Genomic DNA, 19,487 nt, shown 5'->3' with positions numbered 1-19,487 from the left:
ATCAGGGTGTGACTAATTTAACGTAGGGGAGATTTTTATTATTATTAATAAAAGTTTGTAACTTGGATAGGGAGCTGGGGGGTAGTTTCCACCTATCACCCTGCGGTGGGGGCAGCAGCCCTGTACCCCCTCCAATAAACCACTTGCTCTCCCAGCGGTACCCGCTGCCTTCTTGGAGGGATGCGGGAGGGGCATGAGGATCACCCCAAATGCTGGGGCATGTCCTGGGGGCACCCACTTTTGCCCCACCCCCCATTTGATGGGGAGCCTTGGGGCCGCTTTGGCAGTAGCTGCTCTGTCCGCCTCCCCGGTGCACCCAGCATCGGGGAGCTCCCAGGTGGGGGTTGCAGGTGCCCCCCCCCAGCACGGGCTGCCCTCGGGGGGCCAAAGCATTCACTGAATGAGTAACGGAGGCCCCCTCTGGGCTCGGCCTGAGATGTGGGGCAAAAAAAATGGCTTAATGGGGTTGGGGCGGGTCCCCAAGTCCGGTGGCCATGGGCTGGGTGGGCTCGGGGGGGCCCAGGGGGGTCAGGCCATGCTGCTGGTGGAGCAGGGGGTGCTCTGGGTGCTGCCGATGCTGTGGTTGGTGCTGCTGCTCTCCGAGGCCGGCGCCGTGCTGGAAACCGGCTGCAGTTTGGAGATGGGACCTGGCTCACGCCGCCCGCCGCGGGGAGAGACGCCGAGGGGAAACCAGACTCAGGGCGGCTGGCGGGGGCCACGGCTCGTCCCCACGGGACCCTCCAGCGCCCCATGCGCAAACCCTCTTGGATTGCTCCCCAGCTGCCCTCTGAGCCCCCAGGATGGAGATGGGCACAAGTGACCATAGTGGCACTGGGAGCAAGAGGGAGGGCAGGTGGTGAGGGGGACCCAAGGCAGTGGAGGGGACCCTGGGGTACTATGGCCACCCCAAGCGGTGTAATTACCCCCCCGGCATTGCCAGGAGAGCCATATGGATGATGGTGAAGCAGAAGCTTGGTCCCTTGCTTACCAGGTGGCTTTGGGCTGGAGTGGGGAACATAGGCAACCCAGCAGGGGATGGGTGTGTGGCCCCCCCCCATCCCACCACGGCTGTTCCCAGGGGTGGGGGATACTCACGGGTGTGCGAGTAGATGTACCAGAGCCCGGCGGTCAGAAGAGCCCCGATGAGGAAGGCGCCGAAGGTGATGCCCAGGACGGCGGCCAGCCCCAGCCCGCGGTCTGCGGGAGGACGAGTCCATCAGTCCATCAGTATCACTGCCTCCATTCCCACCCCAGCCCCCTACCCTGTCCCCAACTCACTGTTGGGCAGCCGCCAGCCATCCTTCACCGTCACCTCCAGGACCTTCTCAAAGATGGTGTTGTTCTGTAAGGGAGGTTGGGGTGAGACGGAGGGAGGACAGGGATGGGGAGCAGGGATGCTGCTCCTGGCCAGGTGGCAAAGCCTGGTGGTTGGGGACAAACCCACCAGGCTGCCACCAGCGATGGTGAGGACCAGCATGATGGCATCACAGCACGGGGGGGTGTTACACTGACCTGCAAACCAGCCTTGCACTTGAGGGTGGCAGAGAAGGGGACGCGCCCGCCCTCGGGGATGGCGTAGGTGAAGCGGAAGCGCCAGATCTTCCTCCCGCGGCTGCTGGGGGGCCCCTCCAGCATGGCCACCCCTGCGCCCCGCGCCTCGCCACCCTGCAGCAGCAGCACCGGCTCCCGCCCCGGCGCCACCAGCCAGCACTCCTTCAGCTGCAGGTCCGCCGGGTGGTCCTCCCACCGCATGGACGCCTGCCGCGGGGACACGGGACACGCTGTCAAGGTCTCACCCAGCAGGGGACAGCTGGACCCCCCGAGCTGTGGTGCCAAGCCAGCGGTGGTACCTGCACAAAGGTTTCCTTGTTGATCTCCAGCTCTGTCTGCGCGGCCTCGAAGGCAGCGGTGGGGAAGAGGCGCAGGAAGAGCTCCCGTGGGATCTTGCACTGGAAAGCCACCTGCGAGCGGGGACGGTGCTGAGGCCACCCTGGCACCGGTGGTGGCAGCAGCACCCTCCTCCTGCGGTCCCACCCTGGACCTGCCGGGAAACCTGGCTCTTACCCGCACGCTCTGGAGCACCGTGCCCTTGGCCAGGTTGAGGATGAGCTGTGAGAAGATGAAGAAGGCTGGGTGAGCCAAGGGGTCCCACTGCTGGGGTCTCTTGTGCTCAATGGGAGAGGATGGGGTGGCCCCACCCTGGGATAAGATGGGATGGGTTGAGATGGGATGGCCCTGCCCTGGGAGGGGATAAGGGGGTTCCACCCTGGGTTGGGAGGGGACGGGACAGCGGCGTCCTGCCTGCACCCCCCAGCACCCAGTCACAGTGACAGGGCTCAGCCCTGGGCCACAGCAAGATGTTTCCAGCCATGCAAAAATCAAGGAGGTCTCAGTGCAGAAGTCCCCACCAGGCATCACCGAAGTCCCACATGGGGGGTCAGTGGATCCGGGGCAGCACCCCGGCCAGCCCCCTCACCTCGTTGTTGGCATGGCCTCTGCTCTCCAGCGAGGTGCCGCAGTGGCTGAGGGGGGTTTTCAGCATGAAGTGAGTGGCGTTTTTTTCTGCCTGGCAGCTGATGTCCCGCAGAGTGATGTTCACCACATCCTTGATGGGCTGGGAGAAAAGAACCTGGTGGTCGCACACCGGCTGGGGACAACCCCGTGCCACCCGGAGCACCCAGAGCACCCCTGGGTGATGTTGATGGGTAGCAGGACCCCTCCCCAGCCCTCACCTCCAGGTGGGACCTGGCGATGATGATCTCCATAGTATCATCCGTGCACTTCCAGGGCTGGAGCGTGAGCAGCAGCATGCTGGGCAGTGAGTAGGCAGTGGGGGCCGGGGGGGTGGGTGTTGTGGGTACCCTCCTGACTGCCTCTGCGGGACGGGGAGATGGGGTGCTGAGCGGGGGCGGTAGGACCCCCCATCACCCCCAGCCCCAGGGTGCCGGGGGCCTCACCGTGTTCCTGGATCTCCAGGCTGATGCGGGTGCTGGTGGGGATGACGGAGTAGGAGGCGACGATGCTGTAGTTCTTCTCAAAGGCTTTGGCGATGAGGCCCCGCTCCGTGTCAGGCAGGAGCTCCCCGGTGAGCACCATCGAGGAGACGGGTGCAATCCTGTAGTTCCCGGAGGCCTATGGGGCGGGAGGGGGCAGCACGGGAGGGGTTGAGCAGGGATGGGGACAGCTGGGGACACTCAAGGCAGGGACAGCTTCTGGGGTGGTCTCCACCATGAGGGCTCACAGTGAGGGGGCTGTCACCTCCCTGTGCCCCATGTCCGCAGGTGCCCTCCTGCCACCAACCCCCGCCACCAGCCCCCTTGGCGAGGGTGGGACACACACACACACACACACACGTCCCGCTCAGCCCTACCATGAACTGGATGTGGCAGTTGTTGACGGAGAGGGACCAGGTGAGGTTGGCCCGGCTCTGCAGGATGAGGAGCTGGTTGCTCTGGTTGCTCGCAGCTCTCTCAGGACAGCTCAGGGACAGGTTCACCTCTGTGACCAGGGAACTGCAAAACCAGGACATGCCCCCCCAAATCAGCCTCCTCTGCCTGCAGATCCCATAACACCCCTCGGGATGGGGAGCTCTGTCTGTGGGACACCCCAATCCCTTCCCAAGCATCTCCAAGTATGTCCCGCCACCCGTGCCACCACGTGTCCCATCATCCATACCACCACGTGTCCCGTCACCCTGCCACCGCCAGCACCACGCGATACCTGGGCTCGGGCTGCAGGCGGATGATGTGGGCGGCCCTGGTGCTGGGGTTGTCCCTGGTGCTCTGGGTGTCCCTGCGCGAGCAGCCCTTCATCCCGTGGAAGAAGACCTCGGTCTCGAGGTGCAGTGACGCATCGAAGTGCTCCTGGAGGACACAGTCTGGCGGGCTGCTGGCATCTGCAGAGGTGGGGAGGGTCACCAAAGCCAAACTGGGCTCAGTGGGTCGGGAGATGCTTGGGGTGAGGTGACACTGGTCACCATAGCATCTCCCCCAGGACTGTGCTTTGCCCCAGTGGGTTGTCACCCTTCAAGCACAGGAAGAGCATTGCTGCCCCACTGTCCCCCTAACGCCAGCCCCCAGCCCCATGTACCTTCTCCCAGGCGGAGCTGGACCCGGCGGGGGTCCCGCAACTCGCTGTAGGATGTGATGCCCCCATAGGTGTCCCGAGCCCAGGCCAGCAGCTGCCCCTCGCTGGTGGCCATGAGTGGCTCGGGTCCCAGTGTCACGGTGGTCCTCAGGCTGTGGTGGGCGTCCTGTGGGGCGAGTGGCAGCCTGAGCCAGGGTGGGCAGCGAGGCACATCCCTCCCTGGCATGGGCTGGTGTCAGGAAAGCACGGCAAGCCTTTTCCCCAGCATGGGGGATGCGGGTGTAAGGCTAAACCAGTGGGCATCTCTGGAGCCCCGATCTCATGGTGACTGAGGAGTTACCCCGGATAAACAGGGGCTTTTTCTGGGGCACGGGCTGGGAGCGGCGTGGGCGGCCGGCGGCACGCGGGGAGCTCAGCCCACTTTATTATTAGCTGCAAACAAAGCAGGAGGTTTATTTTGCTAACAAAGCGCCCAGCCCCAGCTCAGCTCACTGGAGCCAAATCCCATCCCTGACCTTCCTCCCGCCGGCCGGAGGAAACGGGAGCTTTTTCCAGCCCTGTGCGTCATTCCCTGCCCAGCCAGCCCCATGCTCAACACCACCAGCAGCACCAAGCATGTCACCTCCTCCCCAGGGCACTGTGAGCATCATCTCTGGGGATGGAGGACCAGTCTCCTCCAGAGACACTGCCCAAAACATCTCCAGTGATGGCCCCAGCCCTGCAGCCCCCCATGAAGGTTGTGGCACTCACAGTGCGGACGAGCAGGTCCGGGCACGAGGAGGTGATGGTGGCCAAACAGCGGGCACACAGGAGGACAAGTACCGCTGGCTTGGTACAGCTGCCAGCTCGCGGTGTGATGAACACATTCAGTGGAAAGGCAGAGACCTGGGGAGGACAGGGAGAGCATCACCACTGCAGCCGCCCTGCCCCAACTGCTGTCACCTCCCTGCATGTCCTCCCCGGTCACCTCACCTGTCCCCAGCACCAGAGGCAGCAGGGAGAGCCCTTGGCTGGCCCACAGCACAAGTCACGCAGGAGGCAGTGGTGGCCGGGTTTAGGGAGCAGGTGAGGAGATGCAGAGATGCCACATGGATGTTTACCCATACTGGGGGTTGGGGTGGGGGGACACCCCAACTTCCCCGCCCCGGGCACTGGAGCATCCCCACTGTGGGTACCGTGGCATCTCCCACTGACAACCCAGGCACTGGGACATCGCCCTGAGGGTTTCCCAGCCTGGTCCCAGTATCATGCAGCCACTCCAGGCTTGGGACCGGCTGTACTGGCGCACGCGGATGCCGGAGGCAAACCAGCGGCACACATAGCTCCCTGCGGCCAGCGCTGCCCAGCTGCCTCCAGCCGCACATCCAGCTGGGGAAGCCAAAACACCAGGTGATAAGTTTGGCAACCGCCACCTGAATCCTTGCTGCAAAAGTGCTGAGCCAGGCGGCAGCCGGGAAAACCAGGGCGGGGGGAGGCAGCTGCCAGTGTGGGGCTGGCAGGACGGGCCTGTGGGCATCCTGACCTGGCTGTGGCCCTGCGGCCAGCGTGGGTGGCCGGGGACCCCGGGTGGCCCCGCGCGTCGACAAGGAGCCGGCGGCTGTTTTTCCTGCCTCGTGTTTTGCGGCGCTCCATTGTTCGGCTGCGCGAGCGGCGGGAGCCTCACCGCTGCCCCGTCGCCGCCTTTCAGGTTATTTTTTTCTTTTTCTTTTTTTTAATGCATCGCGGGGATCTGCTTATAGAAAGCAGCTTCCAGTAATTCTTCTATAAGTGGAGCCGCGTCCCTGCCTGGCTCCCCCATGCGCCACAGGGCTTGGTGCCACAGCTGTGACATCAGTGCGTGTCCCCCGCCGCCGCCGGTGACAACCATGGGGCACCCCGGCCTTGGCGCCGAGGTGGCAGCACCAGGTCACACCAGGCTGTGGTACAGGGGCCCCTGCAAAACCCACTCTCCCCAGCGGATCCCAGCCCAGCTCCCGCCTCCCCCTGAAAAGCAGAACTGGGAGAGCTGGGAGGTGGTGGCAGGGGGAGTGTGGCGCCAGGCGGCCCAAGTCTGAGCCAAAATTGGGTGTTGGGCTTGCTGGGGCTCAGCTAGCGCCAGGGGAGCCGTGCCATGCTGCAGAGCAGTTGCGCAAACCTATGTGCTGGTGCAAACTCATGTGCTGGTTCAAATCCATGCACCAGTGCAACCCAGCAGCAGCGCCAGCCGAGGATGCTGCCCCAGCCCTGCTGCTGCTCTGTGCCCCCCCACACCCAAAACACCCACAACGTGGTTATCACCCCTCGGCAGGCCATGCAAATGCTGGCAGCCAGGTTTCCACTCACTTGGTTGTCATCAAGCAATGTGCTTTCCTCCCTTCGTGCTTCTCTCCCTCCCTCCCCAGCATGGTCCCCATCAGAGCCCACGGCTCTGCCCTGCTCCTGAGCTGGGACCAAGCCACCTCCCCAGAGAAACAGGGGTTCCTGGGACATCCCCCTCAGGGACAGCCCCGGCAGCGGGGGCTGTTAAAAAAGTTGCCTCTAAAGACTTAAATCCCCATCAGGGCCAGAAACATCCACAGCTGAGCTGGGAGGGGAAGCTCAGTGAAAGCACCATAGGAAAGGTTAATCTGGGTCCTCTCACTGCTCCTTAGTTAGAGGAAATGGTTTTGACAGCCGGGACATCCTGACATGCTGGGGTGACGGTGTTGGGGTAACAGTGCAGGGGTGACAGTGCCACGGTGACAAGCGCCAGGACCCCGCTCGCTCACCTTGGACCACTTGACGCTGAGGACATGGAGTTCACGGTCGGTGCCCACCGAGCTGCTGCTGGCACAGCCCCGCAGCACCATGCTGGTGGCATAGGACAGGGTGATGGGCGGCTCCGCTGTCACCGGCTGCAAGTCGCAGCCCTCGGCTCTCCCAGCATCTGGATGGAAAACAAGAGACCATCAGTCCCCGCCATGCAGACGTGGGGTGACACAACACGTGGAGGGACATGATGCAGGAGGGGGCTGCAATGCAACATGAGTCCCAGTGCTGCCCCCATGTCACCATCACAGCGTCACCGCAGCCCCGCTGCTGGCACAGCGCCTGCGGGACCATCTGCTACGTGTTTGCTCGGGGCTCGTCTGCCGCTGCTGGCCCCTGCCGTGATCACGTTAATGACCCTCGGATCCGGGCTGGAAAAATCTGCTGTCCCTCCTCGGCACTGCTGCCTGCCAAAACTCGCACCCGGCTGCCCCAAAGGCTGGGGCGGTGGCGGAAACCCCCCCACGTCCCCCCCGTGCCGCAGGAAAGGGGGAAGCTCAGGTATGGAAATGGCTGTAAAGCTCATCCTCCGCGGGCGCCGAGGCGTGAGCTTCGCCCCATCCCGAACCCCCCGCGTGGCGCAGGAGCGAGCGGGGCCAGCGAGCGGCTGCCAAGGGAAATCCTGAGCGCAAACAGCCGTTTGAAGGCCTGATCCTGTAAATCCCCGTTTGCCTCAGCTATTTCCCCTGCCCTGGGCAGCCCTGCTGCGGCCAGGCTGTCCTTGAGCTGCCCCTGTGCTGGGAGGTGTCCTGGGGACCTGTTTGAACCCGTGGGTGCCCCTTGCAGGGGCTGGGCAGGATGGAGCCCCACAGCTGTGGGTGGGGGCTCCCCATGGGTACACACTGCCTGGGGTGCTGTGTTCTTTAGAGGTGGTCCCCGAGCCCCATCCCTTCCCATCCCATCCTTTCCCATCCCTGGTAGCACCAGCCACCACGCCAGGAGGTTACAGGACCCCACACCAGGGCTACCCAGCCACCTCCATGGGGAGCGGGGATGGAGGGTGTGATGCTCCCGTCACCAAGGTTTTGGGATGCAGCAGCCGGCAAAGTGCCACCCATGCCACGTTGTGCCCATCATGACATCCCCAGCCCGTGTCTCGCCATCAGGGTGGTGTGACCGCAGCAGCGGGGTCACGGCACAGACGCCCCCCGGTGACGCTGCCGCGGGCCCACCTATTGTCCGGCGCTTCCTCCCCTCGGCGCGGCGGCCACGCGGCCGGCAGCATCAGGAGGAAGATAAACAGCCGCTTATCTGGGCGCCACAGGCCCCATCCCTCTTCCCCTCCGCTCCTGCCTCGACGGCACTGGGCACGGCCACGTGGCCCCCGGCACGGCCGGGCAGAGGACAGGCAGCTCGTCACACCTCCGGCAGCATCCCATAGGGACATCAGGCAGGGCCTGGGGACATGGCCAGGCTTGTCCCCAGTGCAGGGCAGGGATGCCAGCGGAGGGGACACAGGGCAGTGGTGCCAGCCGGGCACCGTCTGTCCCCAGGGAAGGCAGCAGCGGGCTCCAGTATTATGTCAGTATCAGATAAGGGGGCTCAGCTGGGCCGCCCCAGGCGATCAGATAAGGGCACTGTTATTTTTGTACTCCAGGAAAGGGAAAAAAAATAAAAAGGAAGAAAGAAAGAAAATCCACTTTATGTTTTTCCACCCGCCTGCTTTCTCCCTCACTTCAGCACAGCAAAGACCAGGATGGTTCAACAACGGCTCCCTGGGGGTTTGGGGACTGGAGGGGAGGGATTCCTGGGTTTTTGGGAGCAGATCAAAGGCCCTGGGCAGAGAGCAATGCCCAGGGGTGCCAGGCTGAGCCAGGGTGGCTCCAGCGGCACAGGATGCCCCATGGGACGGGCAGCGCCACTCCAGCATCCCGGCATCCGGCTGTGTCGCCTTGGCACTTGTGTAATGAGCTGGCTGGTCTCAGCCTGGGTCAGGAATGAAGATGGACCCTGTGCTGCAAACTTGAGGGAGAGTGGTCGCCCTCTGAGCCACCACTGGCTGGGTATCTGGACCATGCAGAGGTGGCATCGGGGCTCAGATGGCACGAGGCTTTGGGGCTGACACAGGTGATGTCATTCCTGTCCCTCTGTAAATCAGCCAGGTGCTGAGTGGCCTCTGCCCAGGGACGGGAAGGGAGAACCCAGCGCCGTGCTCAGCCTGCGGGAGCAGCGCTGGTCCCTGCTGGGGAGGGATAAAGTCCCCCACATCTGGCAGGCTGCTGTGTCTGTGAGGTTGAACTGTACTTCACCTGCCGTGGGCAGCCTGCACCCCCGATACTGTGCTCACCATGGGCACCCCCGGCCCCACAGGAGAGGCAGCAGCTGGACAAGACATGGCCTGTGTGGCGCAGCTGGTCAGGATGGGGACCACATGGCACAGCTACATAGGATGGGGACTGTATAGCACAGCTACACGGGACAGGGACTACATAACACAGCAACATAGGATAGGGACGATATGGCAGTCACGTAGGATGAGGACCATATAGCACAGCTGAATAGGTTGAGGATGACATGGTACAGACAAATAGGACATGGTCTATGTGTCAGAGCTACACAGGACAGGGACCATACAGGCACAGTCATATATGACAGGCTGTATAGCACAGGTACATAGGACAGAGACTGCATTGCAGTTACATAAGACAGGGACCATATGGCACAGCTACATGGGCTAGGGAGTGTATAGCACAGTTAGGATAAGGACCTCATTACACAGCAACACAGGACAGGGACAGTATGGCATAGCTATGTAGGATGGGGACTGTATAGCACAACTATGTAGGATGGAGACCATATAGCACAGCCATATAGGACAGGGACTATATGGCACAGTTACTCAGGATGGGGACCACATGGCATAGTTACATAGGACTCAGCCCATATAGCACAGCCATATGGGATGGAGACTGTAAGGGACAAATACAAAAGACACAGACTGTGTGGCACAGCTGTGTAGGACAGAGGTGACATTGCACAGCTGTGTAGGATAAGCTATGTGGTATAGGGACTATACATCACAGATAGGGAGGACCGGGGCTCTGTGGCACAACTAAACAGGATGCAGACCTTATGGGACAGCTGTATGATAAGGACTGTATTGCATAGCTACACAGGACCCAGATCTCACTGCACATCTATGCAGGATGGGGACCGCATGGCACAGCCACAGGACGGGGATTGTATGGCACAGCTATGGGAGACAAGGACCTTGTGGCACAGCTGTGCAGGATGGGGACCATACAGCACAGAGGGGACATGGCCCATATAGCACAGCCTCGCTGGACAGGGACAGCCTGCCACAGCTATGGGGCAGTGACCGGGGGTGACAGCAGGCAGGGAGCGGGTGCTGAGCCTGACAGCAGGGACCCCAGCAGCACCCATCAGCGCTGGCCCCGCGGTGGCCGGCAGGGACTGACCCAGCTGGGACAGGCTGTGTCACTGGCCCCGGCCTCCCCGTTCCCTCCCTGTTCCCTTTCCCTCCACCAGTGACTTGTGTCCCCAGATCCCCCAGCTCCCTGCCTTCCATCTGTCATGGGTGTCCCCAATTCTGTCCCCCCTTGAAATTCCTCCTGTGGCTTTGCAGGGACCCCAGGGTGGCTTTAGTGCTTCCCTGTCCGACTGCTCCGGGTGTGCACGAGCCCCCAGCTCCGTCCCCATGGCCGACACGGGGCTTTACAGGCTTTTTCCTGTTCCATGTCCCCAGCTCCCTCTGACTCACAAACCCCGCGGTGACAGGAGGCCACGGAAGTCACCCCAGTCCTCCCCGGGTGCCATTGCCCCAGCCAGGGAGCAGCAGTGGTACCTTGGACACCCGCAAACCCCAGTGACGCAGCCGGGATTTCGGGGGTCCCGGGGAGCGGCAGGGCTGTGCTGCGGATTCCTCCCTGAGGCTGGGGGGGGCTGACGTTTCCCACCCTCAGGACTGTCCCCCAACCCCTTCTCTCCCGAGGGGTTCCCAGGGGTGACACTGCCCGTGTCAGCACAGCCGGGACCTCTTCATCCGCAAACCCACCACCCCGCGCGGACTCAGACCCCACCAAGCCCGGGCTGCTCCGGGACGGAGTCACCGGCGGGTGCCGCCGGCGAACGTTCCATCCCGGACGTCCCACGCCGGTGTCCCCCGCGGTGTCCCCCCAGCCCCACTCACCCGGGCGGCCCAGCAGGGCCAGCAGCAGCGGCAGGAGCGGGGCGGCGTGGGGGCCCATGTCCTCCCCGGGAGCCAGCGCCGAGTGCCGGGCGGCGGCGGCGGCAGGAAACCGACTCCCTTCGGAGGAGGGTCCGCGGGCGGCGCGGCTCCGAGCCGGGAGGAAATGCCGCTGGCGGCGCTGGGGCCGTGCCGGCGGCGGGGGGGCGGTGGCAGCCGCCCACAACGGGGGGAGAGATGGGGGCCTCCCCTCCGGGAGGCGCCGTGCCTCAGTTTCCCCACAGCGCAGCGCGGGGCATCACCTCCGGAGGGGTGCGCTGGAAGCGCCTTGAGCGCCGGGGGGCACAGGCAGCCGGGGTGGGTGTCCGCAGGGTCCCCCCCTTGGCTGGCACTGGTGAGCAGAGTGGTGGGACACAGGAGTTTGGAAGTGCCCGGGTGGGGTGTGCACCCCAAAATGTGTCCATGCGCACTGCTGCAGCACAGCCTGACCCACACAGTGAGGAGATGGCTGTCCCAGGTGATGGTGACAGGGAGCCGCATGGCATCCCAGCATACAGCCCACATTGCCCCCAGCCAGCACATCAGCCAAGTCACCATGTCCCAGGTCCATGGCAGCCCCATGACCCTGGATGCCCACCCCGGGGCCATGGGGCAGGCGGAGGGTCCCACAGCACAGCTGCCAGCTTGTACCTTTGGCGAGGACACTGTTGGGGACTGCCTGGACACCCCTGCCTGGACACCACCCCCTGGCTGGCAGGTTTGGGGGTGGGAGGTCCCCAAAAGCAGAGCTGCCTGGGTGAGGGGATCGCAGTGAAGCACCACCAAAGTTGGAGCCATGGGGTGGCTGGGGGCACACAGGGACCACCCCTCCACCCCATCTCATTCCTCCCGCAAGTGCCAGCGGCTGCTGCCCGAGGTGAGAGCTCTCACACAGCTAATGGTGGTGCTGGGAGCCTCGTTCTGGGGGTGGGTGCAACCCCCCAGGGGTCATCTCCATCCTCATGGGCAGGAGGATGGCCAGGGAAGCAAACGGGGCCTGTCACCACCAGCCAGGATGTCCCCGGAGATGTCCCTGACCTTGGGGTGAGCAGCAGACATCTCCCATGACAGAGCACTGCCATCTCCTGGGGACCGCGGGGACGGGTGCTCTCCCAGGGATGGGGACAGGGATGAGGACCAAGACCAGGTAGGGGCACCCCTGGCCCTTCTGCAGCCCTCGACCCGTGGTGACACTGCAGTGCAATGAGCAAAAGGCTCTCGGTGCTGGGCCCCGGGATGGTGGTGACAGACAGGGTGACAGATGGGAGGGTGGCTGTGACTGCAGGGTGCCCGTGCATGCCACCCTGTGCTCTTGGTTCAGCCCCAGCAAGCATCTTTCCCCACCTCACAGCTCATGGGGCGGTCTCAGGCTTTCCAGCCAGAGGAAAATAATCCAAAACATCCAAAACCCCATCATCAAGCACCCAGGGGCCACACTGAGGGGAGAGAGCAGGGGGCCCAGTCCCTACTGTGGTGTCTGCTCTCCCAGCACCACCACCCTGCTCACCACCTGGGGAAACTGAGGCACGCTCACAGCACACCCAAAGAGGGCTGTAGGCACAAGGGAGATGGGTCACCCTGCTCCCTACTGCATGGCTTTAGGCTGTAACATCCCAAACTGCCTGTCCCTCCTGTACTCCATCCCCAGCTCAGCAGTGCTGACAGTGTCCCAGCCCTGGCCGGATGGTCGCATCCTTCCCGCCTGGCTGCACCCCGCAGTGCCCCGGGCTCTGCCGGTGGCTCCTTCACCCCTGGGCACCGGGCTGATGTCGGAGCCTGCCGAGTTTGGATTTTCTTCTCGGGGATTTTTGTTTTTTCCCACTCGCTTCCTTCCTCCACTCTGGCCCCGTGGCCTCGGCTGCCCCCGGCCCCGCCGCCTCCCTGGCCTCCCCCAGCCCCCTGGCTCTGGGCCCAGCTCCCAGCAGCCCAAAATGGAGTGGTGGGGGGCCCTGCGAGGGATTGTGGCTCTGCTGCCTCCTGCCCTCAGTGTAGCTGGGTAAACCCCACCACAGCCTCTCTGCTGTGGCATCATGCCTGGGCAGCTCTGCGGGTGCTGGAGAGACCCCAAATCCCTGTCCCCAACACCAGCACCCCCAAATGACTGTCTCCTGGGGCCCTGCAACTCATCCCCATGAGGACACCCACCCTGTCCCTCACCCACAAGGACACCCAGCCTGGTGGCCGGGCTCAGCTGGGTGTCCCCATATAGGGTGGCACTGATGGCAGTGGGGCACCCCACTCCAGGGCACTGTGCCATCCTGAAACACCACGCTGCAGCCACCACACACCCCAAGAAACCCTGATGGACAAAAGAAACAAGGAAACACGGAGGTGTGAAAGTGCTGGAGATCCCCAAATCCAGCCCGGCGTCGGAATTCGAGCCCCCCCCAGCCACTGTTAGCCTGCGGGAGAGCATTGGGAAGGGATGGATGAGCAGGATACGGCTCAGGGACACACACCCAGAGCACAAGGGGGTCCACCAAGTGGGACGGGATCAGGGTGAGCAGGACCAGGCGCACGATGCAGCCACAGGCTCCCGCAACCCAGGACTGGGAAGCTGGGGCAAGCGGCCGGGATGCTCCCTCCTTTCCTCGGAGCGCAGCATCCCGCTGCCCCCACGGGATAAACACCCACTTCCTGCCCTTAATCAGCTCCAGAGGGGCTGTGGGGGGAGACAGGGGGGAGGAAAAAAAATCTCTGGAAAGAAAAACTCATTTCCTGCGACAGAAGAAAAAGATAAAGTCTGGGCTCATTAAAGTGAACTTTACTGGGGAGAGACGGGAAAGAGCCAAACACAATGTCCTTGAAATTTCCTCCGCACGGCTCCGTCCACGAAAACAGGATAAAGCCGCTTCCGCTGTCTCTGCCGGAGCGCGCCGAGGGGGAGTGGGGCCGGGGGGGTCGGCTACAGTTTGTCGAGGTGGGAGCAGACCTGCTGGAAAACCTCCTCCACGGAGCCCTCGGCGTTGAGCTGGGTGCAGAGGGGTTAGCTGGAGGGGGGGTCACCTGAGGAGCTCTTCCAGGGATGGATTTTGGCCACGGGTGGGGAGATCATGGCCAATTTAGGGCAAAGAGATGCAGAGCCATCCTTGGAGGGGGTCTCTGTGTTAGGAACTGGAGGGTGCAGCAGGCTCCAAGGGATCAAGCCCACCCCAAATGAGCATGGACTGAGTTTTTCCCCCTTCCCTTATCATCCCCATCCATCATTTCCCCTCCCATGGCACCACCTGCACCCCAGGCCATGGGGCTGGAGGATGCTGGCATCACCCATGTCCCTGCTTACCTGGCGGACAATGCCTCTGCTCTTGTAGAAGGCGATGACGGGCTCGGTGGCCTTGTAGTAGGTCTCCAAGCGCTTCTTGATGGTCTCCTCGTTGTCGTCCACCCGCCCGCTGGTCTCACCTCGCTTCAGCAGCCGTTTCACCATCGTCTCCTTCCCCGCGTCCACGTAGAGCAGCAGCGTGGGGGGGCCGATCTGCGGGCAGGGGGGACATGGTTGTCACTGCACTGAGCCACCACGGGTCTGGTTTGGTTTGGGGAGGTGGTGGTGGTGAGCATGGAGGTCACAGATGTCCCTGTGCCATCCTCTGCCTCCCTCTGCATGAGTCTGGGGGCAACTGGGACACCAGAACAGTCCCTATGGCCCCCAGATCTACATGGAGGAACAAAGGGACACCATGGCCAAGCCCTGGCGCTCTGTCATCACACCAGCACCGTGGTCACCTTCTGTCAGCCTGATGACATCCTGAAGAGATGTCCCCAAACCGTACCCAGGGCATGCACTGTCCCTAAGGCAGGGGGAGCTGCTGGGACCCTGTTGGGATGGGATCTTTGCTGGGATAGGGAGGCCAGGCTGCTGGGGGCACCACCGAGACCCTCGGCACGGATGGCAGGTGGCATGGCATGGCACCAGCACTCACCTTCTTCTCAAACTCCTCGCCCTGCTTCACCTCGCGGGGGTAGCCATCGATGAGGAAGCCCTTGGACACGTCTGCTTTGGCCACCATGGCGTCCCTCAGCATGTCCAGCACTGTGTCCTGGGAAGAGGGGACAAAGCTGTCAGGGCTGACGTGGGACAACTTGGCCTCCCCCAGCATCCAGTGCCCCCAGTCCCTCCACAACTTCCCCCCGGGGTGGCAGGGATGGAGGTGTCCCCAGGCCACATGCCAACCATCACCATGGTACCTGGTGTCCCCATAGCCACCCCTGCCCACATGCCCCCACCTGCAGCAGCCAGTGACCCACGTGGACTCACCAGGGGCACCAGCTCGCCCTTCTCCATGATGGCCTGCAGCTTCTTGCCCCGCTCCGAGCCTGAGCTGACCTCGGCCCGCAGCAGGTCCCCCGTGGAGAGGTGGGTGTAGCCATATTTCTGCACGATCTTCTCACACTGGGTGCCTTTCCCCGAGCCGGGGCCACCTGAAAGTCACACGAGGGCCACGTGTGCCCCATCCCACAGGTAAGGAGCTGGAGAGGCAGATGAAAGCAGCAACACAGACCCACAGGAGACCCCAGATCCTGGTGAGATGGGGAGGGGGTCCCCAAGCGCAGCACCAGATATGGTGGGAAAGCTGTTTCTGGGGTGGGCTGGGGGATGCCAGGTCCATGGGGGTGGCATGGGCTGCTGGCAACTGGCACCTGGCTGTCACTGTCCCATTGGCACCTGGCCATCACCACCCCACCAGCACCCAGGACATCACCACTGCATGATGGCACACAGGACACCACCTCCCAGCTGTTTACTGCCACATCACCCCAGATGCTGTCACCCCAGGTGCCCTACCAGTCCCAACAGACCCCCAGCCCTGGCGCGGGGGGATGGGGCTGAACTGTGACCTTGACCCCAGCAGCGGCAGGACCAGACACCAACTTACCCACCACGAAGATGATTTTATGGTGCTTGAGTTTTTCTGGGGGAGAGAAAGAAAATAAATACTTGTCAAAAGCCAGAAAGCATGCTGGGGACTGAGTTCTTCCCAGGGGGCGCACAATCCACGGCAGGTGTCCCTGGGGATGGACAAGACCCACCCCAGGCCCCTGGGGAATAAAGACAAAGTGGGAAGCAGCCACGTGTCCCTCTTGTCCTCGTCACCTGAGTGGGTCATGTCCGGGCTGGATGCGGTCGAGCACAAACACCCCATGGCAGCATAGCCGTGGGGCTGGAACCCCACTGCCGCGTGGTGTCCTGGAAACTGTCACCGTCCGTGGCTCCACTGCAGGTGGGGCTGGCCATGTCCATCCCTCTGGCTGGTTTGTCACCCCAGCGGGCTGGCTTGGCATGGCCACCTCATGCACCTGGCATGACCCCCAGCAGTCCCTGAACCCCAGCATCGGGCCCTGGGCCTGGTGGCCGACGTGCAGGTGGCACTAACCGCCCTGTCCCCTGCTGAGCACCCAGGCACCGAGTCCCTTGACACCGGCCATGGCGCGGGGTGATGTCAGGGTGCGATGCCTGGGGGGGGAGGCTGAGCTAAAAATAAAGCCAAGCTGCTCCAGGGCTGCTCTCCCATCTCCTGATTACAGCGAGCTGAAATTTCAACTCCTCTGGCACTTGGCGATCCTCAGGGCTGGGGACAGAGCCAAGTGCTGGCGGGAACCAAGGGGACATGGGACATGTTGGTGGGCTGGAGGGACAGAGGGGCACACAGAGGGACGGGAAGCAAGGGGAGGACATGGGGAAGGAACAGAAGGGCAATAGAGGGAAGGGATGGAAGGGGGACAGAGAAGATGGATACAAGTGACAAATGGGATGGATGCAAGGGGGATGGAAGGGGGACAGATGCAGTGGGGGACAGATGCAGGGGGCTGGATATAAGGAGGACGGGGGATTTAGGGGAGATGATGCAGGGGGGACCAAGAGAATGGATGCAAGAGGGACCGAGGGGGACAATGGGATGGATGCGAGGGGGACAGCGCACTCACCTGTTGACATGCTGTCGTGGTCCAGGCACAGGAGCACTTCAGGCTGCGAGGGAAGAAGAGCAGGATGAAAAACTCAGCACTGCAGAGACACACAGGTCCCTAAGGCCAGTGTCCAGCTCCATGGCCAAGATGGGGGTCAGGTCGTCTATCCCACTGTTGGCGGGGGTCGAAGACCTGACAGTAGCTTGGCCTTCAAACGGGGAGCTCAGTGCCTCTGCTCCCATGGCCTTCACCTACCTGGCTCCCAGCACCACCCGCCCCATCCGGCTGCGGTAAGGGCTTCCCCAAGCCAGGTGACACGTGGTGACGTTACGGGCTTCCTCCCCTGCCCTGACCACATCCCTGTGCCCAGGGTGCTGCCTGGCAGCTGGAAACCAGCTCGGCTTGAGCGGTGTCACCAGAACACTGAGTGATGGAGGCAGCATCCCCCCAGCTCCCTCTGGGCTGTTTATTTAGGGGGTGCCCTATGGGGGTCTTGCAGCACCCCATTGCACCCCCATCACCTCGTAGCAGGTGTTTGTCCACCACACCTGCCCACACCCAGCCCTGTGGCACCCAACCTGTTTGCGGTGTGTCACCCCAAACCGGCTGGACGGGGCGCTGGGATGGGGCCAAATGAGCCGGCAGCCGCTGATGAGGTTGAGTTACAGCTGGGAAAGGGCAGAGGTGAAGTACGGCTGAAATCGGCACCGGGTCACGTCCCACAGGGCTGAAGCTATGGGATGGTCCCTACAGGGACTGGGGGGCTGGGAGTGTGCAGAACCCCTAGGGTCCACAACTGTGGGGGGTACTGAGCCCCAGGATGGCTGCACCGACCTTGGCAGGGCCACGGGGGGGTGGGAGCACCCCTGGCCCTTGGTGTGGGTTTGGGGCCTGATCCAGCACAGTGCTGGGCTGATGGGTGCAGGGTGAGGGTGATGTGGAGGTGCCTGGTCCCAAGGAGATGGGAAGTGTGTGCTGACTGGGGAGCACAGTGGGATGGGGCTGGGGAGGGGGCTGGGTTGGGGATGCAGTGTGGCTGGGGACTCCCCAAAGGCCTTCAAGGGATGCACCCCAGGGTGCTCCCACCAATCTCACCCCAGCTCCAATGTACCCCTTGCACATCCCCATCCTCCACCCCATCCCCTTGGCATCCAGCTGCCCCCCTGGGACCCCAGGCCTAGGCTTGGGCTGCTCCGGCACCCCTGCAATCCCCCAAGCACCCCCACAATGGCTGCAGCACCCCTGCAAGCCCCTCAACACCCCACGCAAGCCTCCCAGTATACCCTGCAATTGTTCCAGCACCCATGCAAGCCCCCCAGCACCAATGCCCCCAGCATCCCATGCAATGCCCCCAACATGCCCCCAGCACCCATGCAATAGCTCTAGCACCCCATGCAAGCCCCCCAGCATGCCCTGCAACGCTTCCAGCACCCATGCAACCCCCCCAGCAACAATGCCCCCAGCATCCCATGCAGTGCCCCCAGCATGCCCCCCAGCACCCATGCAATGGCTCCAGCACCCCCTGCAATGCCCCCCCCCGTTCCCAGCCGGTGCTACCGGCCATGCAGCAGCACGGGGCACAGCCCCCCCCCCAAACGCCGGTGCCGCAGTGACCCCCCCAACACAAGAGCGGGCCCCGGCGGGGCTGCGGCAGCGGGGCCCCCGGAGCGGGGCCGGGCGGGGGGACACTGACCTCGGGGAGCGGGCCGGGCAGCGCGGGCAGCTGCCTGCTGTCCTGCCCGGCGTTTGATCGCTATATATAGATCGCTGGCGCCGCGGTGCATGTCGGGAGCGGGCCGCTGCCGCCCAGCGGGCAGGGGACGGGCAGGGGACGGGCAGCGACCGCCCCCCGTAGCATCAGTCCTGCCTGTGCCGGGGTCCCGGCGCGGGAAGGGATGCAGTTCACGCCCCGCACGGCCGAGGAGTGCGGACCCTCCCGGGCTTGGGGCTGCACCGGTCCCCACTGCCCCCCCGTGCCTCAGTTTCCCCATCTCCACGGGGTGCTGCAGGGGGGTCTCCATCCTGCTGGGTTTGGGGTCTGTGAGCATCGCGTAGTCTCCTTGCACCTCCATCCCAGTCCCTCAGAGGGCGACAGCTATCTTCATTCCCGTCCCCATGTCCCCATCCACCTCCAGCACCCCCACCCCCCAAACTCCAGTGTGTGGGATAAAGCCCCCAGGGTGCAGTGGCCTTAGCTGCCTTTCCTCCTCCTTCTCCTCCACAGCTGCAGACCCCATCCCAAGGCCCCACAACCCCAGGGCAGCTTGCTGGGGGTGACGTGATTTGGGGATGTCTCAGCTGCCCCCTGCTCCAGGGCAGGCACTGTGGGGTGGATCACAGCTGGGGACAGCCTGCTGCTGGGGACAGCCTGCTGCTGGGGACGGGTCCCACCTGAACACCCCAGTCCCCTTCCTGCATCCTCCTGAGTGCCCAGGGCCAGCATGGCCGGGGGTCCCAAGGGGCTCCGAGACCCACTGCGATGGCACCGCCAGCACCCACTGCCCAGCCCCAAAAACCCAGCCCG

General features: G+C 63.4%; 2 protein-coding genes across 2 annotated transcripts; both read right to left on the bottom strand.

Moving 5' to 3' along the window:
* Positions 1-22: 22 nt before the first annotated feature.
* ENG (endoglin) lies at positions 23-11,175 on the bottom strand. Its single transcript, XM_082067535.1, has 15 exons — positions 11,024-11,175; positions 6,834-6,991; positions 4,837-4,971; positions 4,090-4,252; positions 3,721-3,895; positions 3,371-3,512; positions 2,958-3,132; positions 2,733-2,875; positions 2,477-2,614; positions 2,065-2,109; positions 1,851-1,961; positions 1,513-1,758; positions 1,279-1,342; positions 1,096-1,197; positions 23-647 (listed from the first exon to the last, which is right to left on the bottom strand). Exons 1-15 carry the CDS (start codon positions 11,079-11,081, stop codon positions 529-531), a joined length of 1,974 nt encoding a protein of 657 aa, XP_081923661.1. The 5' UTR covers positions 11,082-11,175; the 3' UTR covers positions 23-528.
* A 2,628-nt stretch (positions 11,176-13,803) lies between these two features.
* AK1 (adenylate kinase 1) lies at positions 13,804-18,712 on the bottom strand. Its single transcript, XM_082067911.1, has 7 exons — positions 18,657-18,712; positions 16,982-17,024; positions 15,934-15,969; positions 15,315-15,478; positions 14,980-15,096; positions 14,343-14,534; positions 13,804-14,030 (listed from the first exon to the last, which is right to left on the bottom strand). Exons 2-7 carry the CDS (start codon positions 16,989-16,991, stop codon positions 13,965-13,967), a joined length of 585 nt encoding a protein of 194 aa, XP_081924037.1. The 5' UTR covers positions 16,992-17,024; positions 18,657-18,712; the 3' UTR covers positions 13,804-13,964.
* Between the last annotated feature and the right edge of the window lie 775 nt (positions 18,713-19,487).

Source organism: Streptopelia decaocto, assembly GCF_964273445.1.
Source record: "Streptopelia decaocto genome assembly, chromosome: 17".
NCBI classification, from domain to species: domain Eukaryota; kingdom Metazoa; phylum Chordata; class Aves; order Columbiformes; family Columbidae; genus Streptopelia; species Streptopelia decaocto.
This window is presented reverse-complemented; position numbering and strand designations above follow the sequence as displayed.